Source organism: Copadichromis virginalis, linkage group LG17 (genome assembly GCF_057382275.1).
Source record: "Copadichromis virginalis isolate Kocher_CV1m ecotype Utaka linkage group LG17, C_Virginalis_male_GT1.1, whole genome shotgun sequence".
Taxonomy (NCBI): domain Eukaryota; kingdom Metazoa; phylum Chordata; class Actinopteri; order Cichliformes; family Cichlidae; genus Copadichromis; species Copadichromis virginalis.
In genome coordinates this window covers 1,173,767-1,195,459 of record NC_140634.1, presented here as the reverse complement: position 1 = coordinate 1,195,459, position 21,693 = coordinate 1,173,767, and the positions used below count along the sequence as shown (strand labels likewise).

At 46.5% G+C, this 21,693-nt stretch overlaps 1 protein-coding gene across 4 annotated transcripts; it reads right to left on the bottom strand.

The window, feature by feature from the left end:
• Positions 1 to 451: 451 nt before the first annotated feature.
• Positions 452 to 21,634, bottom strand: ppp6r2a (protein phosphatase 6, regulatory subunit 2a). 4 transcript variants are annotated; one of them, XM_085435876.1, is made up of 25 exons: positions 21,581 to 21,634; positions 19,967 to 20,026; positions 15,326 to 15,495; positions 14,515 to 14,769; positions 13,763 to 13,949; positions 13,308 to 13,445; positions 13,155 to 13,220; positions 12,936 to 13,048; positions 12,465 to 12,578; positions 12,156 to 12,282; positions 11,540 to 11,692; positions 11,021 to 11,245; positions 10,872 to 10,936; positions 10,664 to 10,779; positions 10,499 to 10,584; positions 8,793 to 8,873; positions 8,590 to 8,687; positions 8,262 to 8,319; positions 7,960 to 8,087; positions 7,735 to 7,859; positions 7,510 to 7,654; positions 7,341 to 7,429; positions 7,032 to 7,203; positions 6,355 to 6,462; positions 452 to 1,810 (listed from the first exon to the last, which is right to left on the bottom strand). In XM_085435876.1, exons 4-25 carry the CDS (start codon positions 14,739 to 14,741, stop codon positions 1,762 to 1,764), a joined length of 2,670 nt encoding a protein of 889 aa, XP_085292002.1. In that variant the 5' UTR covers positions 14,742 to 14,769; positions 15,326 to 15,495; positions 19,967 to 20,026; positions 21,581 to 21,634; the 3' UTR covers positions 452 to 1,761. The 4 variants fall into 4 exon arrangements, with proteins under 4 accessions (XP_085292002.1, XP_085292001.1, XP_085292000.1 ...); XM_085435875.1 differs by lacking the exon at positions 21,581 to 21,634 and having other exon boundaries at positions 19,967 to 20,642; XM_085435874.1 differs by lacking the exons at positions 19,967 to 20,026; positions 21,581 to 21,634 and adding an exon at positions 18,789 to 19,231.
• Positions 21,635 to 21,693: the final 59 nt, after the last annotated feature.

Genomic DNA, 21,693 nt, shown 5'->3' with positions numbered 1-21,693 from the left:
GGCTGCGGACTCCGAAGCAATTTTGGCCACATTGATGAGCTGATCACATGATTTCTGAACATCCCCTCATTGGAGGGAGTTTGTGCTCCCCCCATAAAGTCACGCTGGTGTTTCTACACCACTCTGCATTAGTTATTATTCATCTCTGGCTCTCTCCCACAGCGTGTCTTTTGTCCCGCGTCCTTCCCTTCAAACCCAACCGGTCGCAGCAGATGGCCCCGCCCCTCCCTGAGCCTGGTTCTGCCGGAGGTTACTTCCTGGTAAAAGAGTTTTTCCGTCCCACTGTCGCTTGCTCATAGAGGTTGGTCTTTTTGTGGGGTCTTAACCCTGCACTATAAAACATCATGAGGTGTCGTGTGGAACTGCGTGTGGACGAGGTCTCTGAAAACAAAACGTACTGCACCAGTGCAAAGATGACACCAGACCAGCAAAGCAGAGCCTTTGGTATTAATGTGGTCAGCCAGACACTTTTAATTTGAATTTTTTAACAATAATCATAGAACCTGATCGCTGTCAAATGATTTAAGTACACCAAAGAGGCCTGTAGCTCTGCAGAACTCACACCTGCTCTCCCTCCAATTCTGCTGCTCAGAAACAAAATAAAATTAACCTTAAAAAAAAAATTAATAATAATAATAATAATAGGGGGGTGGGGGGCATACAGCGTCACTCTTACCAAATGTCACTCTCCCCCTGTGAGTAAGTGCTTGGTGGAAAGAGAGAAAAGGAACAGACAAAAATAGTAATCTCAAGGTTGCTTGTAAAATTACTTATAAATGTAGATAATATTTGTATATAGGTAGATAAAGTTTGGTTGATTTAAGGGGGATAGCAAGAACGTAAAGGTCAATACAATCAGAAGGTCTTAGCTCACTAGCTAGGTCAACAGAGAACCGGTTATACATGCACTAAAGTAAAAGAAGAGAAAATTGAGATCATATCCAAATCTGAAACTACCCAATGAGTCTCTGATGCCAGATTTTTTCTTTTTAAATAAAATGGCTAATTGACATTATTGCACATGAGCAAAAGACAGTAATACTATTAGAGCTCTGTTCATTGACCCGCTTCTCCTCCTCTTCAACAGAGCGTCCTGAAGCACTTCAAAACATTCAGAAACCTGGTGACGTACGATGGTGAGGATGTTTCATCAACAGCGACCAAAACCAAAAAAACCCAAACACTGGATAAAACCTTGATGTGAGGACAGAGGAGACAACCAGCAGAGATGAAGGTACAACACTTACATCATTGTGCTATAATGTACAGTAAATGGCTGCATAAGTGCTTTTTCTTAAGCTTGAAGGAAAAACAACGTATTTATTGTTGAGGCATCATTTAAAGTTGGCCTGTGCTATCCATTCGGGGTGCCCATGTAAAATCCCAAAGGGTGGGAAGCGGGAGAGTAATGTTTGAGGACATAAAAAAATAGCGGTGACGATGTTACCCCTCGGACTCTGTCGTTTCAAAGATCGCTGCTACATTAAAACTGCACGGGATCATGTGCAACATCAGGAAAAGGCTTTGAAGAAGATTCCTCTGCACTCTGCTCCGTCTCGCTTTTTCTTTTTTTGTGTGGGGGGGTTGTTTTTTTACATGTCCTGCCGCCTCGTTATTGGTGTCGATTGGCAGTGTCCAGGTCCAATAACATGGCAGAGTGATTCAGTAAAAACACCGTAGTTGCAGTGAGGTTATTTAGGGGAGTCACTCTGGAGGAGGCTGACAGTCTGCGTCTCTCAGGGGCTGCGGCGCCCATCGCGCTCACACGGGCCCGTTGACCGACACTTCCTGGGGTGGTGGCGTTTCCTCTCTGTTGGGACGACAAAGGAAACAGTCAGCTGTGTGCAGGAGACACGATGCACGTCCAGCACTACATGCTGTTAGACTGCAGTCTGTCTGCTGCCTCCGTATGGAACAGGCTGCTGCTGCTCCAAGTACAAAGTTTTGCCTCATTGTGTGAGTAGCATTTCCTCGTTTCCCATTTCAACCACAAAGCTGAACCGATAACCCCGAGCTCCACTTCTGAGAGTGGCGTCTCCCATTATTCCCCCAAATGCACAAACTTTGACACATTCACCTCCACTAACATGAATGCAGTGCTTTACATTTAGTGTGAATGCAGCAACTAAATATTCTCCTGGTATACAAACATACTTTAACAACTAAACGTACTTAACAAAGATGTGTTTTTAAATCAGAAAGTGTAACCCGAGTTAACTGATTTCATGATTCTATGAAGGCTATGTGTCTGCTTTAGACAACAACATGTTACAAGCAGCAGCAGTGGCCTCTGCAGGCACTCAGCAGACTCCCCCCCCCCCCGCTGGAGTCTACATGATTCAAAGTGTGCAGCCCACTGCTGAACAGCGTCAGCTTGTCTGTGAGCGTGTATGAGCGACTTGGCTTTCACATATACAATCATGCTGTGTGCTAAAGCATTATTTACTATTGCATATAGCACCATATTTACTGCATTTCTTTGCATTACATGCAAAGAAATGCACTAGGAGCCGTTTCATCTTTCTACCCCTCCTTGAATCGCTACCTTATCGTGGTGGAGGGGTTTGTGTGTCACAGGGATCCCAGGGGCTATGTTGTCTGGGGGCTTTTGCCCCCTGGTAGGGTCTCCCATGGCAAATTGGCCCTGGGTGAGGGACCAGACAAAGAGCGATTCATAAGACCCTTATGAAAAGGACATCGAGGGAACAGTTTACCCTGCCCGGGATAGGGTTACCGGGGCTCCGCCCTGGAGCCAGACCCGGGGAGGGTGCCCGAGGGCGAGCGTCTGGTGGCCGGGCCTTAGTCCATGGGGCCCGGCCGGGCACAGCCCGAAGAGGAGACATGGGCCCACCACCCGCAGGAGGCGCCATAGGGGTCGGGTGCATTGTGTGCCGGGTGGCGGCCAGGAGCGGAGGCCCTGGCGGACTGACCAAGACTGGCAATAGGGACATGGAATGTCACCTCTCTGGTGGGGAAGGAGCCTGAGTTAGTGCGTGAGGTTGAGAGGTACCGGCTAGATATAGTCGGGCTCACCTCTACACATGGCTTGGGCTCTGGAACCTGTCTCAGTCTGGAGTTGCCCCTGGTGAGAGGCGGCGGGCTGGGGTGGGTATTCTAATATCCCCTCGGCTTGCTGCCGGTACGTTGGGGTTTTTCCCGGTGGACGAGAGGGTTTGTTCCCTGAACGGGTCCTGACTGTCATCTGCGCTTATGCGCCGAGTGGCAGTTCAGAGTACCCAGCCTTCTTAGAGTCCCTGGGGGGGGGGGGGGGGGGGGGGGGTTGCTGGAGGGTGCTCCACCTGGAGACTCTGTTGTCCTGCTGGGAGACTTCAATGCTCACGTGGGTAATGACAGCGAGACCTGGAGGGGCGTGATTGGGAGGAACGGCCTCCCTGATCTGAACCCAAGCGGTGCTTTGTTATTGGACTTCTGTGCTAATCACAGTTTGGCCACAACGAACACCCTGTTCGAACATAAGAGTGTCCATAAGTGCACGTGGCACCAGGATGCTCTAGGCCGTAGGTCGATGATCAATTTTGTAATCGTATCAGCAGACCTGCGACCATATGTTCTGGACACTCGGGTAAAGAGAGGGGCTGAGCTGTCAACTGATCACCACCTGGTGGTGAGTTGGATCAGGTGGCGGGGGAGGACGCTGGACAGACCTGGTGCACCTAAACGCGTAGTGAGGGTGTGCTGGGAACGTCTAGCAGAGGCCCCAGTCCGCGAGATCTTCAACGCACACCTCCGGCAGAGCTTCAACAGCATTCCGAGGGAGACTGGGGACATTGAGTCCGAATGGACCATGTTCAGCGTCTCCATTGCCGAAGCTGCTGCATTGAGCTGCGGCCGCAAGGTGGTTGGTGCCTGCCGTGGTGGTAATCCCCGAACCAAATGGTGGACACCAGAGGTGAAGGGAGCCACCAGGCTGAAGAAGGAGTCCTATCGGGCTTGGTTAGCCTGTGGGACTCCGGAGGCAGCCGACAGGTATCGACAGGCCAAGCGGAATGCAGCTCGGGCAGTGGCTGAAGCAAAAACTCGGGTGTGGGAGGAGTTCAGAGAGGCCATGGAAAAAGACTTTCGGACTGCCTCGAAGAGATTCTAGCAAACCGTCAGACGTCTCAGGAGGAGAAAGCGGTGCTCTACCTGCACTGTGTATAGTGCTGGCGGAGCGCTGCTGACGTCGACTGAGAAAATTGTCGGGCGGTGGAAGGAATACTTCGAGGACCTCCTTAATCCCACTGACACGTCTTCCGAGGAGGAAGCAGAGTCTGGGGATGAGGGGGATGACCCGCCAATTTCCGGGGGGGAGGTCACTGAGGCAGTTAAACAACTCCTTGGTGGCAGAGCCCCTGGTGTTGATGAGGTCCGCCCCGAGTTCCTGAAGGCTCTGGACGTTGTAGGGCTGTCCTGGTTGACACGCCTCTGCAATGTTGCGTGGAGATCAGGGGCAGTACCTGTGGCCTGGCAGACCGGGGTGGTGGTCCCCATCTTTAAGAAAGGGGACCGGAGGGTGTGTTCCAACTACAGGGGGATCACACTCCTCAGCCTCCCTGGGAAAGTCTATGCCAGGGTGCTGGAAAGGAGAGTTCGTCCGTTAGTCGAACCTCGGATACAGGAGGAACAATGCGGTTTTCGTCCTGGTCGCGGAACACTGGACCAGCTCTTTATCCTCTCCAGGATACTTGAGGGTGCATGGGAGTTTGCCCAACCAGTCTACATGTGTTTTGTGGACTTGGAGAAGGCATTCGACCGTGTCGCTCGGGGTGTCCTGTGGGAGGTGTTGCGGGAATATGGGGTGTCTGGCCCATTGCTACGGGCCATTCGATCCCTATATAACCGTTGCAAGAGCTTGGTTCGCATTGCCGGCAATAAGTCGGACTCGTTCCCGGTGGGTGATGGGCTCCGCCAGGGCTGCCCTTTGTCTCCGGTTCTGTTCATAATTTTTAATGACAGGATTTCTAGGCGCAGCCAAGTGGCGGAGGGCTTTCGCTTTGGTGGCCTCAGAATCTCATCTCTGATTTTTGCAGATGATGTGGTTCTGTTGGCTTCATCGGGTGAGGGCCTCCAGCTCGCACTGGAACGGTTCGCAGGCGAGTGTGAAGCAGCGGGAATGAGGATCAGCACCTCCAAATCCGAGGCCATGGTTCTCAGCCGGAAAAGGGTGGAGTGCCCACTCTGGGTCGGGGATGAGTTCCTGCCCCAAGTGGAGGAGTTCAAGTATCTCGGGGTCTTGTTCGCGAGTGATGGGAGAAGGGAGCCGGAGATCGACAGACGGATTGGGGCTGCAGCTGCAGTGATGCGGACGCTGCACCGGTCCGTCGTGGTGAAGAGGGAGCTGAGTGTAAAAGCGAAGCTCTCAATTTACCGGTCGATCTACGTCCCTACCCTCACCTATGGCCACGAGCTGTGGGTAGTGACCGAAAGAACGAGATCGTGGATACAAGCGGCAGAAATGAGCTTCCTCCAAAGGGTGGCTGGCCTCTCCCTTAGAGATAGGGTGAGAAGTTCGGCTATCCGGGAGGGGCTCAGAGTAGAGCAGCTGCTGCTCCACATTGAAAGGAGCCAGCTGAGGTGGTTCGGGCATCTGACAAGGATGCCTCCTGGGCGCCTCCTGGGTGAGGTGTTCCAGGCATGTCCCACCGGGAGGAGGCCCCGGGGCAGACCCAGGACACGCTGGAGAGATTATATCTCTCGGCTGGCCTGGGAACGCCTTGGTATTCCCCCGGATAAGCTGGAGGAGGTGGCTGGGGAGAGGGAGGTCTGGGCCTCTTTGCTTAGGCTGCTGCCCCCGCGACCCGGCCCCGGACAAAGCGGATGAAGATGGATGGATGGACCATATTTACTGACCTGCTTTACTTCGTGACTACTGTTGTGCAGCGTCACATTTTCTTAGCAAACCCATGATGCATTGCACTGCAAATGCAGGATAATTGTGCAGTTTTACATGCAAAGAAATGCACTAGGAGCCGTTTCATCTTTCTACCAAACTACATCTGCTAACACTGTGCAGAAGGAAGTGTGACGAGAGGCTGATGCTCGAGGCAGCAGGAAGGATGGAAATACTCATGTCTCTCCAGCTGAGCTGACATGCTTATTAATCTGTCTCTCTTCAACAGCATGTCTTTATCCTGTCTTCCTTCTCTCACCCCAACCAATCACAGCAGATGGCCCCGCCCCTCCCTGAGCCTGGTTCTGCTGGAGGTTTCTTCCTGTTAAAAGGGAGTTTTTCCTTCCCACTGTCACCAAAGTGCTGCTCACAGGGGGTCATATGATTGTTGTCTGCATGCATTATTGTAGGGTCTACCTTACAACATAAAGCACCTCGAGGTGCTTTACTTCCTGGCTACTTACTTCCTGTCAGTCTGCGTGTTTACAGGTAGATCCTCAGCAGGCTGCTGCTCTGAAGCTGTAGGAGGATCTGACAGGGAGAGCTTCTCCAGAGACACCGGACACTCCTCACTGCAGAACACACACACACGTATAAATGTAACATTTATTATGCTTTTAGTTGTAAAACCAACCTGGGAGACCAGCAGAGGGAAACAAGCTCAGAACAGCTACGCTCATGGACACTCGTGCAGAATGCATCATTTTTGAACGTGAAGACGGCCAGCTGTCCATTTAGTTTGGAGCATGTGGAAATGAAGGCTGAGTGGTCAGATCCACTAGTGGCATACAAAATGCTCATGATCTGTGTGGAGCTCAGCTGGCTCCGTGTTAACATGACAAACTTTAGCTCCGGGGTGAACTGTACTTAGAAAGGCGAAGCTCAACTGAATGCATGCAGCAATTTCAAATTCCAGCGCGCTCTATAATTACATCAATGTGGTAATTATGTTTCAAATATAGATGTTTGCACACACACAGAGGTTGTGTGTGTGCAGCGTGGACAGTCTCAGGACGTTACCCCAAAGTGACGTTTGTTTTTCGGCGCTCATGCTTTACTCGCCGGATACGTTTCACTGAGCTTTAAACGCCCAACTGCTTTCACTGATATGACACATTCTGAAAGACGTGACGACGCACACCTTTTGAGGTCCGCCGTCTTGTTGCCCGGGGCACTGGCTGTTTCTAAGGTGGGAGGAGCACCAGCATTTTTGTCATCCTCCTCGCTGTCAGAGCCTCCGGAGGAGCTGCTGTCTGAGGCCACGAGTGGAGCCTTTCTCCCTTCTCCTGCTGGACCAGGGGAGGTACTAACATCTGCTGACAGACACGTGCAGAAAAATACTGTTATTACACTTTTCTTCATTTATTGCTCCAATTAAGAACCGGTGTTCCTGAGTTGGACATGAGTTTAGGAGAGGATCTGCCGGCCGGAGCGGTGACGTGCGACTCACCGCTCTTCTCGTGGTTTTGTTTGGCTTGTTTATCGACATCACTGCTGCCCGTTTCCACAGGAGAGCTGCACCTGGGATCTGTCTTTGTACTGTGGGAAACCAGGAAGAGAGCATTGAGCATTGCGTTCCTATGAAAACCGTCACCAGTGCGGTCTGTGTGACTGCTCACCCAGAGAAAGGCTGGAACTCAGTGAAGTTAGCCCAGCCAGTCTGCTGTGTCTCGGTCGCGCTCCCTGCTGAGCTCTCCCACCCGGGGGAGGTTTGGGATGCTGCGTTCTCTCCAGAATCCCTGAAATTTGCTGTCCAGCCAGGACCTGGAGATGACACCAAACACTTTTAAGACCTGAGAGGCTGTTCACAGGTCAGTACGACATTTGGCTGCATTCCCATCTACCCGAATCTGACGTGTTCTGCTCAGAGTCTTCGTCCTCATCCGATTCAGATGCACGGTCCCGCTCCCGACCTCCGTTTTCCATGCTGCTCCTGGAGCTTCCCTCTGAGGTTTGAGAGACCCCGAACCTGGAAGAAAGGGAGAAGCTCATTAAGTTAAAGGTTTAATGAAACAAATCCACGGCATGCAACAAAGTGCAGTGAGGATGAAACACGGCATCAGCTTGACCTTGTTCTGGATTTAGCTTGAGTTGCATAGTTGATCTCCTTATCGTCCCAGATATCCTCCTCCTCTTCAGCATCATCAAACTGGCGTATCCTCTCTTTGCAGCAGGCTTCAAATGCAGCTGCGTTGGCCTGTGAACAATGAAAGGAGAGCTTTCAGTGGGTTAAACATCGTAACATCGTGGACATATTTATGAAGGAGCGTGTTGTGACTAATTAGCAGTGATGCGGTCCTTTCACTGCACAGCAGAAACACGCAGCTCACGCCCATCACTGGACGAGTTTTAAAGAATCACACACACTTACACTGTTATCATCAGCATCTAGATTGAAGTTTATTTCGGCGATTCTGTCAAACGTAGCGCTGAGGAGGGAGAACACACACAGAAGCAACAACACACACATTACATGTTTGGGACATTTCGATAAACTCTGCGACAGCTCGAGCCGCCTCCTCCTGTGACACCTGGAGGGCCAAACTATCTGAACAAAGACACCAAAGCTATCCTATGTCGCTGTAAGCCAGCAGTCAAACATGCTGGCCGCTGTTGCACTACACACATGATGCCAAAAGAATCCCTGGGAACTACAGATCAGGATGAAAACTCTGAACTCCTTTCCTTAGAAGACTTACTTGATATTTTCATCATGTTCGCTAAACTCCTCGTCGTTGAAGCCAAACTGATCCACAAAGCTGGCAGTCATCTGTTGGATCTGATAGTCTGAGAAAGCCTGTGAAGTTCAAGCACAACTGGTGAGCTCATACTTTTGTTCCTGGTGTCATCGTGAGTGGTGCGGCAGCGTGTTAAGATTTGCTTCTGAGCGCGGCTGCGATACCTGTTGGAGCGACAGGTCGTTGGGGAAGGGGCTCTCCATGTCATCGTCCTCACTGGACGAGTGCATATTGTGAGTGCTTACCTGCAGGACAGAGTGCAGAACAAGCTCAGTGTAACAGCGCTATGAGGTGTGTCAGTGTATTGAATGTACATAGGTCATGTAGGTCAAGACACTTCGGAGTTGTTGCTGCTGATATTTTTTATTTATTCGATAAATCATCTCAAAGCCCAAATTTGCTGAAAAGGTTGTCTGCTCTGCTGTGGGCTGCACGCTCCTGTCCTGATTAACTGCTGCTGCAGGACGCAGAGCTGGACTTAACGTGGGGGAAGAAGAGGAAGAAGAGGAAATGAGACTTACAGCACTGTGCAAAAGTTTTAGGCGGGTGTGGAAAAAATGCTGCAAACACAGAAAGTTTCAGAAATATAAATGACTGTTTATTGGCCCCTAATGTATTCTGCAGCAGGACAACCAGACCAGACAGCCAAAGTGATGAAGAACTATCCTCAGCATAAAGAAGAACAAGTACTGAAGTGATGGTCCGGCCCCCACAGAGCCCTGATCAACATCGAGTGTGTCTGAGATTACATGAAGAGACAGAAGGATGTGCTTAGTTCACTGAGATGTTTGGAACGAGCTACCAGCCGAGTTCCTTCAACAACTGTGTGCACGTGTACGTAGCAGAAGGCAACGGCTGCTCACACCTAGCGATGGGCACCGGTATCGGTTCTGACATAAACGGTAGTAACGGTAGCTTTATTTTCCTGAGATGTCAGACACTTTGGATTCTAGCCAATCATTTTACCTTTGCGAGCGTAGTAGGCGGGGCCAGGTACGTAAGTTCTTTTAGAGCAGAGCTACAGATTAAAAATGCCCAAGGAGGACCGGTCAAATTCTTCACAGCAAAAGATGCAAACTCAGCAGCAACAAGTGCTTTAAGCTGATACTGTGATACTGTCAAAGGAGGTAACACCTCGAATCCGATGAAACACCTGGAGACGTATAGCGTTTTTTTTAAAAGCCGAGAAATGCGCCGTATTTGATAGCTTGCTGCGAGACCTCACACCGAGCACATCTACTGCGGGTGTGGTGCCTGTTATCAACCCGGAGCAACATCCCCCAAGAACCCGAAGAGGAGAGTCCTGGCCCCTAGCCCTGCCAGTGTAGCAGAAATGATGAGGATGATGATGCAGCAGCAGCCGTTCTTCTCTGCGTGAGCAGCTTAATGTTGTTCGTGTGTAATTTACGTTGAGTAGGCTAACCACGTTATTACATTAATGCATGTAAGGTGAACTAGCAAACATCATCATAGCTACATGCGGCTGTCTTCTTGTTTGATGGCAGATACTCCCTTCACCCTGGCCAAAAAAGGCTAAAATGACCAAAGAAAAAGTGGAAAACAGCTAAACATGAGAGGTTTAGGACAAAGTTTGTGTTTTCCGTTCTTTAAGCACTGGTTCGAGCACCGTTTAAGCACCAGTTTGGTACTGGTATCGGATAAAACCTAAACGATACCCATCCCTACTCACACCAAACGTTGATGTGATTTAGATTTCTCTTTTGTTCACTCACTGCATTTTGTTGACTGATGAGAATAAATGGTTAACACTCCCAGTTTTGAAAGCATCCCTTGTTTACAGCATTTTCTCACCTGCCTCAGACTTCTGCACAGTGCTGTACCTGCCAGGTATTTGGTGGGAGGGACTCACCAGTTCTACGGTATTCCTCCTGTTAGTTTCTCTCAGGGTCTCGTCCACAAAGCTCTCCCAGCGACCTCTGCAGTCTTCTGGCAGCTCTGCAAAAGCAAACACTGGTCAGTGATTTTCAGTTAAAATGGAAGATTTAATAGTCACACTGGACAACTGTATAAATACCTCTGATGAGGTCAGAGATCTGGGTCTGTACTGGTCCTTTCTCCAGGTTCTGGACCACCATGTTGGCTATTCTAGTCAGGTGACCCATGTTGCCTCTCCTGGTACCACCATCAGCCCTGACAGTCACAGACACAGTTATTACCTTCAACTCAAAGCACTGATTGATTGTAAGAAAAAAAACACAGGAACCTACAGAAGGAAGACTTACTGTATTCTATCGTTCTCCTCCCAGGCATCAAGGATCCTTTGAAGCAGTCGACACTTCTGGAAGAGCTAAGAGTTTAAAACAGCAACATGTGAGCGCTGTGATTCTGTGGAAATGTTTCAATGTCGTGCGGGACGTGCATAACCACTTACATGTGCCACGAGCGCACCGTGGATGCAGGTCTGTGGGTCGCTCGTCCCATCCGTTGTCGCGTCCTCCTCTTGCGCCTGAGGGCTGGACGCTGTAGCGCTCTCTTCGTGGTTCTGCAGGCCTAGGCCTGGCCGCTCCTCTGAGGAAGGATGGTTCAGGATAGAGGCCACACACAGCTCCACTTGGAAGTGCAAAAAGTTATTCCAGGAGTATTTGAAGAACAGATCCTACAGGAGGCAGACACAGGATTTCCAGTACGTGCATTTCATTTTAAACATTTTAGCAAGTTACTGAGAAAAAACATGAACAGCTGATTCTGTGCCCTTTAACACGTGCTGGTAATATTGGAGCCTTACCAGTGACTGTGAACCAGTACAGCAGGGCAGGGTTATTTGAACCTGCTTTCACAGATGGGTAAAGAGTGCTTCCCAACCTTTTGACTAACGTCGTACAAATCCCATGCAATTTCCCAAAACACTGTACAATATACAAACGGCATCTTCTAGAAAGGTTAGCCTTACCAGTAGCAGGTCCATGGTGGCCAGGTTACAGAGCTCCTGGCAGATATTGGGTGCATTGGTCTGGAGCAGGGCAGCCACCAGCCGGGCCACATGAAGGCGAGCATTCCCCAGTGGCTGATCTAGAAGGCCAAAGGTCGTCAATATTGCACTTTTCTGAGGAAAGAGTGAAAGTAGCATATGGACATTGTTTTTTAATAATAATAATAATAATAATAATAATAATAATAATGATGTATACTTTATTGATCCCCGTGGGGAAATTACTCTCTGCATTTGACCCATTCACTCAGTGAAGCAGTGGGCAGCCACTAAGCAGGCGCCCGGGGAGCAGCGTGTAGGGACGGTACCTCGCTCAGGCGTACCAGGGGGTAGCCGTTCGGTAGATTCGAACCCCCAACCTTCCGATCACGGGGCAACCACTCTACCTACTGAGCTATCCCTGCCCCAAATCAAGTCAAAACTATAACATGACATTTAACAGCAGCGTCAGCTGTACAATACTGGAAAATAAGACCAGCGCTGAAAAGTGCAGTACCATTACAAACATGCAGCTGAGTGACTCCAGTGTTCAAAGGCTGCACCATGCTCATGCTTACACTCCGACTACAGTCTTTACCTTGGGGGGATCCTGAAGAAGCTGCTGGAAGTCCTTTAAATGGGGCTCAATGGCATTTAAAATACTGCTGTTGACAGTGTAAGACCTTTCATAACCCTGAGAATACAGATCCATCAGCCCTTCCAACCTGACAGACACAAGCAGAGACAATCAGCATATCAGCTCAGTGACTGTGACGGGTTTTTTCTACTGTCTCGACTGAGAGGCGAGTAAAATACAAATTTACTACATGATGTCACTTAAGAGTCAGGAAGACACCAAAATTAGCACAATTTACATCCTGAATGATTAAGAACTGGAGGGACTCACCCAGACCTCCTGGTCTCCAGTAAGGTAAGTAGCACTTGAGTTCCATTAACGATGGAGGCCTCGCTCCTCTCCCCCTCAAACATGTTCTTGAGAAGCCCCGCCACGCTCTCCTGCCTGGAACACATTTATGCACCATTAACAGGCCAGCTAGCAACAATGTTTTAGCTTCTGATGCAAAAGGAAGCATTTTCAAAAGGCACAAAGTCAACCTCACACACACCCACACAAAATCAAAGCTGCAGTCAAACAGGCTCTGCCAGCAGGTCTGTGTGTACACATGCTACAACCTGAGGTTTTTAATGCCTCTCCATTTCAGGTCAAGAACTAAGCAAACAACAGTCAACAATGACGCTGGTGTGTGGTGTGGACAGAGCAGGAAGAGCAGGCATGAGTGATGTGGGAAAGCTATCCCCACAGTTCCTACAGAGAGTTGTACGTTACTACAAACATACAAGCGCTCCGCAGACTTACGATTCTAGCACAGCCAATAGTGGGTCGGCTTCTACGTTCTCCTGCATCTGACTGGCCTGATCTCGGCTAAGGCGGATGATGTCACACAGCGTTTGGGACGCATTTGATTGTCTCTGAAAAATAAATAATCCAATTAAATTATTGGAACCCATCAATAAAAATGATTAGGAAACATCGAGACGACACTCGGCCAGCACAGCGAGCGCTGCACCCACTCACCTCCTCATCTTTGCCAGCATGGATGAGCTCTGTGAGTCTCTGAACCAACGTTTCCTCGTTTAACCACTAGGATTCAAAAGAAACAGATCACTTAAAAGCATGCGACAGGTTCGAGCTTACTCACAGGACATACGAGCCATTTCGGTCGCTTACATGCAGAACATCCTGTCTCAAAGGGGCAGGCTCCACACAACTGATGAGGCGAAGCAGCAGGTCCATCATGGCAGAGGCGTCAATGTGTTTCAGCACCAGACCAATAAAGCCTTCTTTTTTCTTTAAAAAGGTAATAACCTGGAAAATGACACAATGTGAAAGACTGTGGATTTTAACAGACAGCTAATGTCAATCTTAGATTTTCACATTTGAGGGTTTTTATGCTCTCTAGGCATGTTTTCACTGGACTCTTCCTCCGGGACTAGGAACCTTTGGAGGAACAGACTGACTTTCCAAAGTGGGGACGAGCATTTCTATTGAGTCCCAGGAAACTCAGCAGACCCCACAAAACGCCCTGCTCCAGTTGCTATTACTCTCTGAAACTTTGGTGTGTGGAAATGTTCCTAAATGATTCGCTTAATCTGAGAGGAATTCATATCTTGTTTACTAGTTACCTGTTCGGTTTTCCTGGCAATGAGATTGCCGATGGTTTTGCTGAAGAAGCTGGCTAGTAGAGGATTGAGAGGTGGGTCCTGTTCCAGGAAGTGGTAGAGCATCTCGAGGAGAGACTCGTCTCCACCCAGCTTATCGTTTATAATGGAAACATCTGAGGTCAGAAGCTCACAAGCAACATTGGGAAACCTTGCAGAGGGAAAAACACAACAGACTGACGTTAAGATCAGATCTCTGTGTCAAACTAAAGATTTCAAAGTATCACTGCAAGTATGAGTGAAGGAAAAATGAAGGTGATGGGGTTACAGGTTCAACGTGTGTGAGGATTTAATCACAGCAGCAAAACGTGGATATATGCAAAAAGCTGGAAGTTTCTTTTTGCTGCGTTCCTTTCAAACAACAGTGCATATAAACTTCAGCATTTAATCTAAAAATACCAGCGCGTGCATATCAAACAACAGCATTTTCCTGGTAAAGTTCATAAATCCTAAATAAATCCTGTGTATGTGGAGAGAGTTAGATTTCTTTATTATGTGACCCATGAGCTGAATTATTAACTGAACAAGTGAGTTAATTGTGGTGCTTGTATCTAATTGACATCAAGGCAAATCAATTCAACTCAGGCTCAACATCTGTCTTTGGAAATAGGTGCATGTTCCACTTCGTGTTCGTCTTGCTCCCAGTCTTCTAATCTAACTCTTAAGTAATGTCTCCACTCTCCCAGCAGTCTCTAAGAGTCAGTGTGGGCTCTCACTTAAAGCGGCTTCGCTCCTCCAGATCAGCAGGTGGCTCTGTGGTGATGAGGCTGACCAGCTCCTGCATGCAGTGGTCCTGGGAAAGGAAGAGGAGCAGCCGACGGTTTTGGGCCTTGCACTCCTGCAGGACGTCATCCTCCTCCATCAGCTCTCTCAGCGTCACGTCCTCCCTGTCCAGCAGCTGGTCAATGTGGGAGGTGGTGTGCAGGTCAAACTTCCAAAACATGGTGGCCGCTGGGAGGGGGGACACAGCCCTGGGCCGACAGAGCGAGGAGAGAGGAGTAGGACAGTTAAGAGTGAAAGGTTGGGATGAGGAAGCAGGGGCTCCAAGCTGACGTAAACAAACAAGAGGATTAGTACAGCACTAGTACTTCTATCCTTTTATACCAAAGACAATGTTCACAGCAACGGTAATATTCTGGGATTAACTTTAATCTGTCCTGTAAACAGCATTCTCTCACGGGCCTAATGTGACTCGGGTGATCAAAGTAAGATCTGGCCAACTGTAGTCACAATGTTGCAATAATGTAGAGCACATCATACAGCCTGCACTGAATTTTTCATAGGTTTATGAGACAGAAACATATGGTCTTGTCAGTGTTCGTGCTAAGCTGCGAGACATCAGGCAGTGTCGATGGCTGCAGAAGTTCAAACCTGGACCGTAACTGACGCTCTAACGTAACATGGAGGTGATATCAGTTAAGACAGAAAACGTTGTCATGATTTAAACGCACATTGGTCCAAGTAAACACAGTCATAGTGTAACTAGAAAAAGACACAAATGCCTGACAGTAAAGTGTTCACACATACCAGTGGATGAAATGTGGATATCTTTAATCAGACCTCCCCCACGGGCAGGCAGGCATTTGTGTTTGTGCAGACGACAGAGAGTGTGGCGAGGCCTGGCATTTATCAGCATGGGTCTCCTTTTAAAACGCGGGCCTCTTTAGGAGACGGGTCGCTGAGAGGCTCACCATACCCTGCACAACATGAAGGTTGATTATTAACTGACAAAAGGTACCAGGAGTCAATTCTTTTAGTAATCAGGTAACCTATTGCTTATTACATCCATTAATTGGATAAGAAATACTTTTGTCTTATTAATGAGAAATAATACATAATAATAATTTACATCATGTATCGTGTTCAAAAGACAAAAAACCCCACTGTAGTTTTTTATAATGGAAACCAAAGTTTTTAATATTCTGACTGCACACAACGTCTGCGCAGGCAGGTAAGCGCTCGCACTGCACGCACCTGCCATAAAAAACGTATTCTCTTTAAAGAATAAATAATCAAAAGTACAGTAAGTAAGTCACACAAACTACTGAAACCTAAGGCACGAAGTAAAACTGCCTCTACCCTTCTTGGAGGGCATTTTGTGTAAGTGGGCTAGTGAATGAGTGTGCATGTGTGAAAGAAACACATGCAATGAAGAAAAGCAAGAATATCAGGATTCTCTGAGGTTTGCCCCGACGTTGGATGCAACATTTCCTGCTCTAAAAAAACAGACGTTCTGATGGCGTTTTCGCACCTTGAGCAACTGTTGTTGGCTCTATATAAATAAAATACAACTGAACGGTAAAAATGTTAATGACTGATGTTAACACATCATAGAACATATTAACTTCAGTGTCCTGCCTAAAAGACCCAAGTCAGTCACCCATGTGTACTTTTACTGTCTTAGAAAAAAACAAATATATATGTAATACAATATGTTTCACTGAAGCCTTGACATAAATATGGTCTAGTACACCCCTTGCCCCCCTTTATACTCACTCCTTCTTGTTACAGGTATCACTGCCATATAAAGCAGGGCGGTTGGTAACAAGCTGCCTGAATTAAACATCATATCAGACTAATTTAACAGTTCATCTGCATATTTTATTTTGACTGCGTAAAACAAATTGTGGCGTCTGGCAGCAGCTACAAAGTTAGCCTTTCTTCACGTTGGAGCTTCCTGAAAGTGTTTTTTCACTCAAAACTGACTTTTTCCAAGTAAAGACGTTTCTCAATATAAACACGAGACATTATTTATTTGAACTGAAGAAGTGAGTTACCGTATCTCTTTTGCTTTTGACCAGTGAGAATTACAATTAAGTTTATTAGATACTTATGTTAGCTAAAATATTGCTGTATAAAGTTGTTATTACGTTCAACTTCTGAGAGAAAATGACTAATATTTAAACTAAAATGAATCCTATATTATCACCAAGAGTAAAAAGAAGGCTTTAAGCTTTACGTTGAGCATAAATAGTGATTTATATCAATACCAACTGACAGGGAACAGCGTGAGATATTGTTATAAGATTATTTTCCATCTCGCCCAGCTCTACTTGTACCACAGTTGACCTCGTTATTTGAAGACTTCTCCATGGCTATCTGGCAATCCACCACTTTGACTTTCTATATATGACAGGGTAACACCTTGTACAAATGCTATGTGCAAGCTCATTACTCTACACATTGACTGCTTAGGTCAACTTCCCCCTCTTCTCTGGTGTAACAGCTCAATGTAACATATTGTTAGAATCCGTTAAAAAAGAGAAAAGTAATAATAAAGTACAAAATGCTTTTGTGACCAGGCTGTTTGTTTTGTTTTTCCCCCATGCAGTTACTGTGGTAGCTAATCTAGACAACCTAACACACCAGCAGAGACACGAAACAGCTACATCTGCTGACTTTGTCAAAGCCAAAGTGTCTCAGCGGGCAGTGCAACAGATCTAACTGTTGACCATGGAAGTAAAACTACAGGAGGAAATCAAAGTGCTTCCCCTTTTTTCTTTTCCCATTTTCCTGAGGAGGATCTTTGCACATGCAGCAGCAGCGTCCATCTGGCATGCATTTACAGAGTACACAAGCGCAATAATAACCCGCTGAATGCTCCCTGTGGACACCGAGCAGGAAAGCAAATGCTTGACTTTACATCCAAAATAGAACAAACCAGAGGCAACCTCAACAAAAACAGTCTTCTGGCACATGTAAGAGATGATGGAAAAAAAAGGAACAATGGCACACAAAGGGCACACATGTGGATAATGCGAGCCAACAGCAGCCTGTAATTAGGAGAGTTAAAAAAAGCTGTACAATCAAGCGAAAGGGAATCCCACCTGTCTGTTGCCATGAACTCTCCTTTTACTCACTGTGAATGTAAATAACAGTCCAGCTGATAGCGAACCAGTGTTCACTGGGTTGTACTAGAAACCTTGTGACACCAGCTACCAAATGATTAACCAATCCGCACACTTCAGAGGGCAAACAGAAGCTGCAGTTTTTGCAGTTTGCTGCTTAATTGCATTTTAAAGCACTGAAGCTGTAAAAAATGTTTTACGTTGACCAGACATATCTAAGACAGGCGATGGTCCCAAAATATTTTAAGTTAACATTATGGAGTACCTTTGTCAGCCATCAACCATGATATGGCTTCAGACTTTGATCACATGATGGGGATTTGGTAACGCGTCACACTTTATAAACTGTTGTAACTGAAGTGATTTCTTAAGATTGTTTGACAATAAGAGACACTGGTGTGTAACTGAAGACATGTAAGCTGAGCTTCCACAGCACTGGCATGATCAACATGCACATCAACTGACTGACGGTGGGGGCTCAGATTTCTGTTTACTTTAACTCCAGAGGAGGGCACAAATGCCCAAATGATACCAGACTAACATGGGATCGATGCTACAGCACATACACTGCTGAAGTCACCAGTAACTCCAACATGAAAGATAAAACTACCACTTCACCTACAGAGTGTGTAGTTACTTCCAGCTCAGTAAGTCTGCGTTGCTGGCCTCAGCCGACTCCGAACACCCCTAAAGTAACGTTGGCTCTTTAGTTACCGAGCTATAAAAAACACATGCAGCATTTAAAGAGACGTATCGGTCAGAAATTGAGTTCTGTTAACGTCGACGGGACTAAACATTAACAGTTAACGACTATGTTACATTAACATCGATTAAGTAATCCAACAGCCATTACTGAGTCCTTGTGCGAAGTTAGCCGATAGACCAGCACTGGTATCTCGATCAGTGTTAATTCACGATATTTAGACACCAACTTCTAAAGTTGGGGAACAACTCAGCTAAGGTTAGTTCCTCCTTTTCTCTGATTAGCACATAAGCTAATTAGCTACCAACGGTTAACGTGTACTGAGCGGCCAACTTAAATAGCTCTCTAACTTGGGTTTAACTTTGTCGCTGCTGCAGCAGCAGGATTAAGATTAGCTCTACGCTCAAACTCACGATAAGAATTCCCGGTTAAAACGTACCTTTGGTTGAATGTCCGCTGCGAGTAATTCCGTGTGATCCGAGTTGTTGCTGTTTTTCGTTAAGCAGCCAGCTACTAAATCACTAGCTGTCCAGCTACTGTTAGCTAGCCGTATGAGCTAACATACGTTAGCCTGTGAGCGAATAGTGATTTGTTTTGAAGAAGGGGTCAGTCTGCGACAGCACAGACCGCCGTTAGCTAGCTCAACTTAGCTAACGATAGTCAAATGTGGCTAAGAAGACTACAAAATAAACTGTTCCCCCGCGTGAATGACTACGTGGTGTTAATAACAATCCGAGTTATTTCAAATGCAAAGTGTATGATACGTACTCGCACACAAAGTAATTCAAACGCGGGGCTAAGTTTAGCACGCAAAGCAGGAAAAACTCAGTCATATTTTTCGAATCAAAATGGCGACATGGTTGCGGGCACGCGCGTCGGGGACGTGCCTCGACTTGAGACCGTGCACCGAGCTCTCCAAAACATCTTAAAGCGCTGAGTGATGCAACGCTGCTATCACACATCAAACTGTCCTCGTTTTCACATGAGATACATATTATTTCAAAACCTGCAGCTATAAACCTGCTGTCTGAAGAGTGCCGTTTATATTTAATTGCATTTTAACTAATAAACATTTACAGGCAAGATCATTCTGTAATTTTAAAACAATCGGTGGAAAATGCACAATAAAGACTTGACACCAGTCGGGTTTTCTGCTTTGTAGTGTACCATGGCTGCAGTTCGGAGTCTCACTTCGTTTATTTACGTTTTGCTTCCAGTGCACCTGAGACATGCACAATGGCACTGTTAGATTTACCTCCCAAGAAATCAACATTATCGAAGCAGCCTGAGACTATCTTGTTAGAGAATGGAACAAAAAGTGGCCAACATTCACAGAAGAGTGCTTTTCCTTTATTTTAATGACATGGACTAATTATGTCTGAAATAAAATAAGATCCATGATCTTCCTGGACAAGAAAACTGCTTAAAAGAGCAACAGCCTGTGCTGAAGAAGGTGCTCATACCTGATACTGACTTGCAAGGTTTTCAGAATTGTACAATCTGTACTCTCTACTACTTTCATTTTACACAGCATGTGTCTGGCCCCACACATGCCAAAGGACACACACCTCGTTTTTTCTTTAGGCTTAACCATTGACTTTATCTGAGTGTCCTTACCTGAGCTGGTCAAATTAGTTGATCCAATGAACCCGTCCTCCTGCCCTCTTGATGTTTTATCTGGACCTTTGTTTAGAAAGGTCTTTCAGTCCACTGGTCCTAGTGTGCTTACAATCATCAACGCCTCTCTGCTTTCTGGTCAGGTGCCTGTTTTTTGTAAAACTTGATGCTTCTCTGTTTATCAACTATAGACCTATCTCAAAATTACCATTTATCGCCAAGATTTTAGAGAATGTTGTGGCCAAGCAACTCACAGCGGTTCTTGATCAACATAACATTCTTGATCATTTCCAATCTGGTTTACGTAGAGCTCATTCCACTGAAACTGCACTTCTTAGAGTGTCCAGTGATATACTGATGAATTATGATGCTGAGTGCACTGCTCTACTGTTGTTGGACCCGACCTCTGCCTTCGATACTGTCGACCATCATATTCTGTTAGATAGACTAAAACACTGGGTGGGTATATCAGGAACGGCCTTGGAGTGGTTTAAATCTATGTGATCCTTCTCTGTGGCTTCCTCCAAGCTCAGGTCCTCTCTCACCTCTCTTGGTGTGCCACAGGTTCTGTCCTGGGACCTGTACTGTTTTTGTTATATTTACTCCCTCTTCAGGAACTTCTCAGCACTTTTAAGGACATTTCGTATCATTGCTATGCAGATGATTTTCAGCTATATATCTGCTTTAAGCCACATGATGTTTCTAAACTTCTAATCTTGCAGAGATGCTTAGATTCTATCAGAGGTTGGAATGCAGAAGATTATCTTCAACTTAATGCTGAGAAATCTGAAGTCCTTGTCTTTGCTCCTGATAAATTTGTACCTTTGGTATTAAAACATTTAGGCCCCCTCGCTTTTGTTTAATCTTCTATTAGGAAGATTGGTGTTACAGCTCTGTCCTTGGATATTCATGTTAAGCAGATTCATGCCTCCTTGGAACGTGTGCAGGGTGTTCAAAATGCTGCTGCAAGGCTGTTGACCAAGGGTTCCAGTTTCCCCATAATATAATCCTGACCCTCAGGACTGCATGGACTGGCTCCAATTTACAGCAGTGATCTTCCTCATCCTGATATTCCCAGCAGGTCCCTGAGGGCTTGCTGGTTGTCCAGCACACTAGATTAAAAACAAAAGGTGACAGAGCTTTTGTTTCTGTGGCTCCCAGACTCTGGGACTCTCTTCCACTCAGATCTGTAGACTCTGTCAGTTCTTTTAAAAAACAGTTAAAACCCTTCTTTTTAAACTTGCCTTTGGTTGATGTTGTTTTATGTTCTAGCTTCTGTGAAACACTTTGTGATTTTATCTTGAAAGGTGCTATACAAATACAATTTTACTTACTTTTATTTTACTTACTAGCAAAATAAAACCCATATGGGCACACTCAGGACTTTTGCCTGAGTGTGCAGCAGTTTACAATGAAAGTCAAAATGCAACCTTCTTTCTGTGTTTGATGACATTCATTTTAGACAAAGTATGTATTAGAAACTCTATGAAACAATGTGAATTAGTTCAGCTGTGAAACAAGCTTCATTCTAAGTAAATATGCATGGATAGCACATGTTGGATGATCTAACAAGTGTTTAAACTATGGCAGCAGATATTTTTTTATTAAGGATACATCCATCCATCCATCTTCATCCGCTTTGTCCGGGGCCGGGTCGCGGGGGCAGCAGCCTAAGCAAAGGATACAATTAGCTTTTTTTCTGCTAAAACAATGTAAATAGTGGATAA

Excerpts from the sequence above, each read along its gene's own strand:
- ppp6r2a (XM_085435876.1), bottom strand. The coding sequence starts at position 14,741 with ATGTTTTGGAAGTTTGACCTGCACACCACCTCCCACATTGACCAGCTG. Across the intron at positions 8,874-10,498 it reads GGAGGAATACCGTAGAACTG|GTAAGCACTCACAATATGCA; the intron begins GTGAGTCCCTCC and ends TCTGTCCTGCAG. Across the intron at positions 7,430-7,509 it reads GAGTTCCAGCCTTTCTCTGG|TACAAAGACAGATCCCAGGT; the intron begins GTGAGCAGTCAC and ends GGTTTCCCACAG.